The following is a 10,481-nucleotide window of genomic DNA, read 5'->3' as shown; positions in this document are numbered from 1 at the left end:
CATTTTCTGTCTGATAGTTCTATGTATCATTTGAGTTATTCGTGTTCTCTTTTAGTGTCCTGTACATGTTGTTCATATTTTGTGTTAATACTACTACCTATTGTGTTTTACAGACCTTAGGGATTAAATGGGGAATTATAGTCAATACTGTGCTTGTGTGCAAAACTTTTTGCAACACCGTCAACATTGCTACATAATCCACTAAGCGAGAATGTCCAGATAAAAAGATACTTTTCTGTTCTGCGATTCTGTACTTTTAATGAGAGTCAGTATTCAGTCTGGTAGCCATTACTGGATTTTCTTGCTGGAAGTTTGAGTAATGTAGTAATGCTGTCAGAGGCTACTATGACGCCTCTCTCCTTCCTGACCATTATTGGTGTCACCACGATCCCTAGGAGTTCACAGAGTCGTTTTAATTGTTGGTTAGACGGATGGCAAAGTCCTTCTCCCCGCCATCTATCTGGAACTCAACCACTCCGCAGCCAGCCCGTCTGTCCTCAAGGATGGATCCGACTGTGAAGTATGTCGTCTCGTCATCCTACAGTTTGTTGTCTCTGTAGGAGGTCTTGCTGGAGTAGTTGTGCTGTCTCAGATTTCCTGATTTGAGAAATATGTGGAGCGATGTTAGTGCTTGGAATTCCCCAGGATTTCCTGATTTGAGAAATGTGTAGAGAGATGTTAGTGCTTGGAATTCCCAAGGGAGGGAGGGGTTGAGAGGTGTACTTGTTGCTGATGTATATGTGTGCATCAGTGCCATCAAGGCGCTGTTTAATTGCTCTGATCTACTTTTTGCCTGAGTTTGCTCCTTTGTTAAATGTTAGATTATAGAATATTTCATCATCTGAGCTAAGAGATCTTAGAACTGGAGAGGTGACCATTAAATTTAATCTGTGCTCAAGAGCAGGAAAATTGGCCTCCAGTTTGAGGGCCTCTTGCATACCTGGGATAAATGTGGCTTTATTCTGAATGACTTCAAGTTTCTGAATCCTAGTCTTAATTAAAGGTAGTAAGCTACTGGCATTATAGTGTAGTATTGTTCTTATCACAGTGATGATTGTCGGACTAATGGATCTGCTGTGCTCACACTTCCCCGTGCAACTTAGCGTAACAGTGCTAGTCAGTGCTGTACTGCTGTCTGTTTTTTTCTTGATTTCACTGTTTACAATTTTACGTGATTTGTTGATCCAATGTTGAGCCCCAGGTACCTGTAGGCTGCAACTGTCTCAAGTATCTTGCCCAATATTCTGACTGGTTTGGCTCTATCTGATCTTTTCTTTAGTACATTAGCCATCTCAGCTAAAATTACAAGCCGAGGTTATTACTTTAATGTGTGAATGTCTTAAGGGTGTGTTTTATGGATACGTAGAATCATGGAAGTCTGTTTGTATGACAGTGTCATCTGCTTGTATTGTGAGGACAACCTCCTTGATGTCCATCTGTCCTATGGCATTCATAATAATGTTAAAACGTGCGAGTGAGAGTCCCAGCTGGTGGTGTTCACAGTTCCATGTGTCGCCAACTAGATTTTCCTCCCTCATAGTAGACACAAGTTAATTGGTCAGTTAAGCAGTCCTTGATAATTCTGATAATAGTGCCATCTATGAGTGTAGCGAGCTTTGTTGGCATAATGTCTGGATTAACCCTGTCAAAAGTCCCATTGAGGTCTATGAAGACAGTGTATATGGGTGATTTGTTAGCCTTAACTCTGTGTATGGCTTGCTGTGTGCCCCTCACTGGAAGAAAGCCATAGAGATACGAGTACTTAGCCAGTTTAGAACGGATAACGTGTAGTAGTCGGTTGAGAACAACTCTTTCAAAGAACTTGCACAGGCATGGGATCTGGGATATTATTCTGAATTCTCCTGGTTTGGCTGGCTTCAGAACAGGGATTATGACCGTTTTCTTCCTCGCTTTCGGAACAGGGGATCCTGATCATATCATGTTGTACACTGTCTGTCTTTGAATATAGCCAGAAACATGATAACACTGTAGGTTACGTCCTACTTCTGAGATATCTTTGGAATTCTTCTTCTGTAATAGGTTCTTTGTCCACCCCATATAAATTCTTAAAGGCTGACTTGACAAATTTGAGACTAATTTGTATCTGTTTCTTGACAGAAGCTCTGACGCGTGAGAGATAGGTTGTCACAGCTGGATGTAGTTGCCCCGGTGTCAAGTAGTTGTTCTGCTGATTCTTTTTTTTCCCTGAATAATATTAATTTTTTGACTGATTTCATGTTGTGATGTTTGATGATTGATAGTTTGAAGGAACTGAGTCTAGTGTTTCTCTCTGTGTTAAAGCATAACGTCCAGTACTAGTTTCTCCATTCTTTGGAAGGTGGAAAGGTTGTCACTGGTAGTGTGTTTCATCCATTTTCTCTTGACTTTCTTGTTTATAAATTCTCTTTACTGCCTCGTCACTGTTGTACCAACTCTTGATGAGGGTTATTTTACCTCTTTTCCCTAGTTTCCCTGAAGAATTCTTCCAGGTTATAGGAGTCGGGGAACAGGAGTAAATCACCCCAAATGGAGTAAATTAAAAAATTTAGGGGGTAATGCGTGGGGTATGAGAGGTAATGCGTGCAGTATGTTACTTATTTTTCAAATAAATGATGTAAGTTTTAGTGAAAAAGATGTAAAGCCATGTATCATGTTTCATGATATTTGTCGCAAAGTCCCCGTACTATTGACAGATGTGTAGACAGACGGGACTTTTTTTCAGGTGCCATCAATCAGAAAAAGGACATGCCAGGCAGATTGATTGATTGATTGAGTGACTGAAACGTAACTGGCGGCGCAACTGCTAGGGTCATATGCCGCCGGACACAAGCTGTAACTAAATAAAACAGGTTAAAACAAAGTACTAAGAACGAAGAAAAGCACACAAGAAAAGAAAAAGAGAAAATTGAATAAAGAGAAGTATATAAAAAAACACTAAATCTTACAAAGAAGACCGGCCTTCTCCACAAACAAGAGTGTTCTCCTTCCCATTAAACAGGCATTCCAACCAAGCACAGACGAAAGACAATACACACCATCCTCCCTGTGGTCATAAAGGTACCGGCTGCGTAAATGCCAAAGACTGGGGTGCACCACCAGCAGGAGCCGGACAGTTAAGGTGACAAGACAATCCTCACAGATAGGAGGGGGACCTTCTCCATCAAGCAGGAATGAGAGAAATGGGCGTGGCCAATACGGAGGCAGCATAAGGCTGTCTCTCAAAGGCAAGACAAGCACCGGTAACTGAAGGAACCCACTTTTGCAGATTGTATGCTGCTTGTTGGCCCCAACAGCACCTCAGCGTTCCTGCCAACAATGTTGAATCAGACTGTCACAATATGGGCGAAAATCAGACACAGGGAGAAGCTGAGGAGGTGGGGACAGGAGCAGGCCGAGCCACTGCTGCTTTAGCCAGCATATCAGCCTGCTCATTCTCCGAGACTCCCACATGGGCCGAGACCCAACAAAATCCCACCTGTCGGCCACGACGGCCGAGTAGGTAGAGCCACTCCAAAACAGATAAAATCAGTGGATGAGAGGAACTAAAAAATTTGAAGGCAAAAAGAGCACTACGGGAGTCTCAAAAAACAATAAAAGAGGACTAGAGGAGAGTAAAAATGATTTGAAGAGCAAGACAGTTCTGCCATAAAAACCAAAGCAATACTAGGAAGGCTACTGCCCCGACAGAAGGAAGGGAAGACGACACCAAAGCCTCCTCCAGCATCAAACGCAGATCAACTGTATAGACAGGCACGGAGCCCTCATGGGTGGAAGAATGTTCTAAAAACAGAGAAAGTGACACGTGAAAGGGAAGATAGCTCTTTTTATCAATAACAGACAGACACATTGACACACTAGGGAGCAGCCAATAGCCTACCTTAGGGATAGGAAAGGGGACAAACTGACAATGAAGGGACAGGAAAGGCTGACATAACAGACCCGACCCTATAACCAAGACCAGGAAACTCGGGGGGGGGGGGACATAAAGAGAAGAACGGGAATCCTGGGAGGAAATGACACAGGGCACTGCAAATCTGGGAGTCATTGAACCAGATATCAACACCTCAACATCGATGACTGGTGGCGCAAGTCCAAGGGGAGGGTGCCGGCAACCACCAACAAACTCGAAATCAGGGATGACCTAAAAGCTCCAGTCGACAGATGAATACCAGTATGGTGCACAGAATCCAACATATGCTGCCGGGCCTCTGTAACGGAAGAAAAAACCTCACACCCAAACTTAAGTTTAGAAAGAATAAGAGATCTGTGCAAGAAGAGGAGGATCTGACAGTCAGCACCCCAACAGGTATCAGCCAGAACCCTCAGCAGAAACATGGTGTTAATACAGGCTGACTTAATATATCAGAAATGAGGAACCCAGATCAGTCATCTACCAAAGATAAGATCCAGAACCTGAGTCCGTCCTACACATGAGATTCCACGACCAAAAAGGTCTGGATGAATACCACGAATATGACAAAAATTTATAGTCAGTGTCTTCGCAGAAGAAGAACGGAACCCACGAGTCTCAGCCCACTGGGAAATCGTATTAAGTGTCAGCTGCAACTTTCTCTCAACCATGGACATCCGAGACGCACAGACGGAGACTAACAGGTCATCAGCATACAGAGATCCACGGACCCCATTAGGGAGTGCACTCATAACACTGTTGATACCTACAGCGAAAAGTGTGACACTAAAGATACTCTCCTGCAGCACCCCATCTTTTATTGGATGGACATCAGAAGGCACGCCGCCAATCTGCACCCTTAAATAACTGATAGATTAAAATTGCATAATTAAAACAGGCAAGCAGCCACCAAGACCAAACTCATGAAGAGAAAATAAAATGTCATGGTGCCGTGCAGTGTTGTATGCCTTCTCTAGATGGAAGAAGACCGTGACGTGCTGTTGGTTTCTAGAAAAAGCCTCACAGACAGAAATTTCCAAGGACAGTAGGGCATCACAGGTAGATCACATTTTATGAAAACCATACTGGACTTGTGATAAGTAATTGCCCATCTCTAAATACCACATAAGCTGTCCATTTACCATCATCTTCAATACCTGGCAAACACAAGAGGGCAGAGAGTTGCGACAATACAGCCTGCAGATGATCCTTTCTGGGCTTAGGGATGGAGAAAACCACAACAGCACTTCAAGAACATGGAAACTCACCAGTGCACCAAATTCTATCATATAGTGCCAGTAAAAAGGAAAGGGATTCGTCAGACATATGACGTAAAAAGGCGTATGGACTATCATCATAGCCTGGGGACGAATCATGGCACTGTGAAAAATCTGCCTCAAGCTCAGAAACAGAAAAGGAGACATTGTAAGACTCTCTCCCAGATGTGAAGCTGAGACTACGCGATTTCAAGTGCCGACATTGGCATGCCAAAAACAATTCAGTGTCCTTTTTAGACCCACCAGCAAAATGCATGACAAACGCTAAAGCAACAGTGAAGGGATAAGTCATAGGCCCACCTGCATCAGCTAAAACAGGAAGGTAAGGAACAAGAAATATGCCAGAAATCTTTCTAACCTAGTTCCACACTTGGGTGAGAGATGTTCTCGAGTGAAGGAAGGACACATACTCCCAACACGACGCATGTCTGGCCTCTTTTTTTAATATGCGATATGCATGAGCACATGCCCTCTGAAAAGCCACCAGTTATTTAGTGTCCCCATGATGGTGGCGAACCTGAGAGAAGGCAACTCATTTGGCCCTCATTGCAGAGGTGCATTCAGGGTTCAGCCAGGGAACTGGACATTTAGGAATTCGACCAGAAGTCATGGGAATAGATGAAAAGAGCTGTTGAGTGCATTACACCAGTTATATGTGCCACTTCCTCATAAGGTCTAGCAAAATCTTCCACAGTGCGGTCAGCGGAACATAACTCTCTGAAGAGTGACCAGTTCACCTTATCTAGGTGCCAACGAGGAAGACAACATTGTGGCTCACATTCAGCAGGCATTAAAATAATCAGGAAGTGGTCACTGCCATGCAAATCTGGCCACACACGCCAATTTAAATCTAAAGTAGCAGTAGCTGAAAACAGAGACAAATCAATGGCCGTGAAAACACCAGTCTGACCATGAAAATGCATCATCTCACCTGAATTCAACACCCCCAGTTCCTCATCCTCCAAAGAAGCTAGCGTAGCACCTCTAGGGTTGGTCACACTGCCATCCCACAATGGGTGACGATCATTCAAATCACACAGTAAAAGAAATGGGGATGGAAGATCACGAACAAGGTGGTCGAGATCTACCCTCTCAATTGGAGCACTAGAGGGGAGATAGAGATTATAGCCTACACTGTATAATGACAGTGAAGGAAAATCTGCATGGCAAGAGCTTAGAGTGTTGAAAGACTCAGACAAGTGAATGGGACATCACAGTGAACTAGGATAGCAGTACCACCATGATATCTTTGGCCAGGAAGAGGATCAGAATAAAATACATGGCAACCAGAAGGACCGGAAGGAGCAGCATCCCCAACCATGGTCTCCTGGATGCATATGCATATGCATACTAGGGAAAAGCGGGTAATAAACTACACGATTCCTCCCAACAAGCACGTAAACCATGACAATTCCATTGAATTATAGATCCCATAGTGGAGTGGTATTATATTAGAGTACTCCCAGTACCAGAGTTCTGGACACTGGGAACCTTGACGGGTTTCCATGTATCTGTCCATGGGTTAGGTTTAATGACAGGTTTCCTAACCAAGACAAACCCCTTGCACGAAAAACCCGAGACCCCCGATTTTGAAGACTGCAAAGGGGAGGAGGAAGAAGAAGAAGACTGACAATGGTCTTCTTCTCTGGAGGAGCAAGAGGTGGCTTGGTAGTGGGACCGCAAACTGCCTTAGCTGGAACAGAGCAGGCAGTGCCATCACAAGGAGGAATACAGTCAGTAACACACCTTTCAGTACTTGGATCCTGAGAAGGCAAGGCCTCATGAAGCTGAGGAGGCACATCAGTGACTTGGGCATCATCACTGTGGGCCGGACCGCCAGCAAAAATAATCCCCAGCCTGTGCCCACCCAGATCCCTGAGAATCCCAAGCAGAATTAGTAATGGGTTCCACTACAGAAACCATTGGTGGTAGGGCCTCAGGCTCTGAACATTCTGAGGAGCCGCGGTGATGCTTGCCATGAACAGGAGGGACATTGAGGTTTTTGGATAAGTCAGGACAAGAAGAAGCATCGACATGGACATCTGCCACCACCACGAAAGGGAGCAAACCCTCAGCTACCGAAATGGGGGCAAAAAATGGTGGAGTATTGGGTGAGTGAACACCACTCTCACATGCATTACTGATTCCAGGGACAGCATCAGGCAAATTACCAGATGGGGAAGTGATCACTGTAATGGGTCGAGGCAACGTATGGGACATGGAGCGATGCACAGGTGCTCCAGAAAGGACAAAAGCATAAATAACCCTGGGCTGGACGAAGCATGTCTCGGCTTTCCTTTCTGCTTGAAGGAACGAAACCCTCTCACGTGTATGAATGGACAAAATCTCCTTTTCCAGGGAATATCATGGGGCAGTTTTTAGAAGATACAACATGAGGACCTCCACAGTGACAGCATTTACGGGTCCCAAACAGTCACTCTTATGACTTGGTCCACCACAAGAGATACAAACACCAGAAAAGCCTGCCTGTGAACAACAGCAAAACATTTCCACATCCCTGGCAGTGGAAACATTGTTTGGGGTAGGCATATATGGCTTCACAGGAAGTGACAGCCAAGCCAGCTTCACAGAAATAGGTAAGGTTTGCTTGTCAAACATCAGGAACAAGGTTGGAGCTGGGGTCAAAACACTATTAACAGTCACCATATCAGAAGATCGCAGCTCATGGGAAAAAATTACACCTTTTCACCTGTCAAAGCTGGCATGAGGAATGCACGAAACATCAGTACCAGAAACAGACGTAAGAACTAGTAATCGGGAGCTCTTTTCTGGGGTGGACATCTCAATAAGTATGTTTCCATCCCCCTGGGAAGAGATCTTAGTCTCCTTTCCATAAGCCGACATTATGGCATGTTGTAACTCAAAAATACCAATATCTAGCACTGACTCTCCCATGGAGAATTTCAGAACTACTGTAGATATTTGGTGTATGACACTGGCACCGTCTCATCTTCACTGAACCCCAGAGCCACACAAGCCTGAGGTGAACGCCTCCCAATCCCAGCTGAATGCTGCAGCAAAGGAGTATATTCACCAGGGGCCTTGTAAGGCTACAAGTGGCAATAAGAGTGGCAAGCGACAGCTCTAGAGTCGTCGACCAAATTTTTTTTATGTTAGACATGAAGAACCAAAAAAACTTCATTCCCTTACATCTCCACCCAACACGAAGCCCAATGAGGGGAAGTCATATACTAGGGATAACACTGTTGGTGACCCCAGAAGTAGCGAGGGAATATAAACGGGTAACTACCGTGGGACCCAGGCAAGGGCAATTCCAGGGTGACGGGAGCCACCAGGCCCCCAGTGTCCACTTGACCCTAGCCAACAAGTGACCAGCCCATTGACCTTGTCGGACCCAACCAGGCCGCCCATCTAGCCAGGATAGGTCTTGCTTGCTGCAGGGTGCACTGTGCAGCATCACTCAACCGTCAAGGCTTCTGCTCCCAGCATTACAGGACGCCACACACAGCAAACACGTGGGGAGGCAAAAGTCCCACCGTAGATGGCAAATGGACAGGGACGAACATCATCACCAGCAGGTCTCCTCCACCAGTGATGTGGGGGGGGGGGTGCTTCGTCCAAGAGGCCAACAAATGCCGAACTCTACAATGGTAGGCATGCCTCCAAAGTGTAGCACTGGCAGCCTTGCTTCAAGCCACCACGTCAAGGTGACTCCCCTCAGCGGGGATACAAGGCAGAGTTCCTCAACTGGCTTCACAGAAATAGAGGACAAAGGACAAACGATGCAAAATGAGTCGCCTGTTGCAAAGTGCTGACTGCAGAATCTTTCAAAAAGAATCAGCTGAAGAAACACTTACACAATTTGCACTCAGATCTGCCCTCCAAACCTCGGGAATACTTTGAGAATTTGGAAAGAGCTGTCAATAGGAAGAGATTGGAAAGCGAGAATATAGCAACATTTGATCAACATTCTGCATCAAAAGCTAGCTTTGAAGTGGCCTGGTTGATTCCCCGAAACAAGACCTGCAGCTGTGAAAATTGCAGAAATCATGCGTGGAGGAAAGAAGCCATGCAACTGGGTTTAGTTCTTTTGTCCTTAAGAGTTGTGAAAGATGGAGTTTCCATCCTAGCAAAAAATGTGAGAGAACAAGTGATTTCTTCAGGAAAAGAGATCAAAGATTTTACAATTTAAATTGATGAGACTACAGATGTTAGTAGCAATTCGCAGCTGATGGTGTACATTCTGTACAGGAGTTCTGATGCAACTGAAGATGAAATGTTATGTTCTCGTGATATGAGATTCGTGGAACTGATATAATCAACAAGGTTGATGCATACTTCAAAACACCGAGAGTTGATCTGAAATGGGTAGACTATATCGGTATGTCTGTTGATGGAGCTCCAGCCATGTTGGGTCATGTCACTGGTTTTGTGGCTTTGGCCAAAGTGCAGAATCTCAAATTTGTGGTTTCCAACTGTGTGATACATCGCCAGACATTGGTTGTGAAGCAGTTGGAACATGAACTGGAAGCTGTCATGAATGATGTGACCGAGATTGTCAATGCTGTCAAAGGGAATGCATTTAACACACGGCTGTTTCGTGGTTTATGTGTGGATGGGGAGGCTGAATATTCAGGCCTCCTTTTTCGCACACAAGTGAGGTGGTTTTCACATGGAAATTTTCTGAATAGAATGTAGGCTTTCAGAATCAAACTTGAAATAATTGTGGTGGACTAAAAACATGCCACTGCTGATAAGTTCAGAAACTCCACTTGGCTAGCACATCTCGCATATTTTGCTGGCATTTTTGGGCATATAAATGGATTTAACAAGGAGCTGGAAGGAAAAAACTTCAAAGACATTTTAACAAGAGGAAAAAATCAGCATTTCAATCAAAGCTTCTTTATTGGACCAGAAAGTGAATAAAAACAATGTAGTTGCCTTTCCAAAGCCAGCAGAGCTTTTGGAAGATTGTGAAGATCATGTCAGTCTTGGTGATATCAAGGAGTCAGTTACACGGCACCTGACCCAACATGGCACCTGACCCAACTCAAACAGCAGTTTTCTGATTACTTTCCAGAGCTTGATTCATATAGTGCCAGTTGGGCTGTGAATCCCATTAACTGTGAACTTGCTGATGTGACTGAAGAACCTGAAAGATAGGCAGAAGCGTTTCGTGAACTTCGCTTCAACAGTGCAGCAAGCATGGAATTTAAGAGCAAGGTAGATCTCTCATCATTTTGGATGTCAAAAGCTGCAAAGGCTTTCAAAAATGCACACGTGGAAGCGAAAAAGTGCTGCTTCCTTTTGCA

General features: G+C 44.6%; 1 protein-coding gene across 1 annotated transcript; it reads left to right on the top strand.

Moving 5' to 3' along the window:
- Nucleotides 1-9,552: 9,552 nt before the first annotated feature.
- Nucleotides 9,553-10,213, top strand: LOC145391968 (protein FAM200C-like). Its single transcript, XM_080266479.1, has 2 exons — nucleotides 9,553-9,825; nucleotides 10,085-10,213. The coding sequence occupies exons 1-2, from the start codon at nucleotides 9,553-9,555 to the stop codon at nucleotides 10,211-10,213; spliced, it is 402 nt and encodes a 133-aa protein (XP_080122605.1).
- Nucleotides 10,214-10,481: the final 268 nt, after the last annotated feature.

This window comes from Coenobita brevimanus, chromosome 2 (assembly GCF_032717465.1).
Source record: "Coenobita brevimanus isolate Jiangsu-jjx chromosome 2, ASM3271746v2, whole genome shotgun sequence".
Classification (NCBI taxonomy): Eukaryota; Metazoa; Arthropoda; class Malacostraca; order Decapoda; family Coenobitidae; genus Coenobita; species Coenobita brevimanus.
The sequence above is the reverse complement of the archived record's forward strand: the minus strand, read 5'-3'. Positions and strand labels throughout refer to the sequence as shown.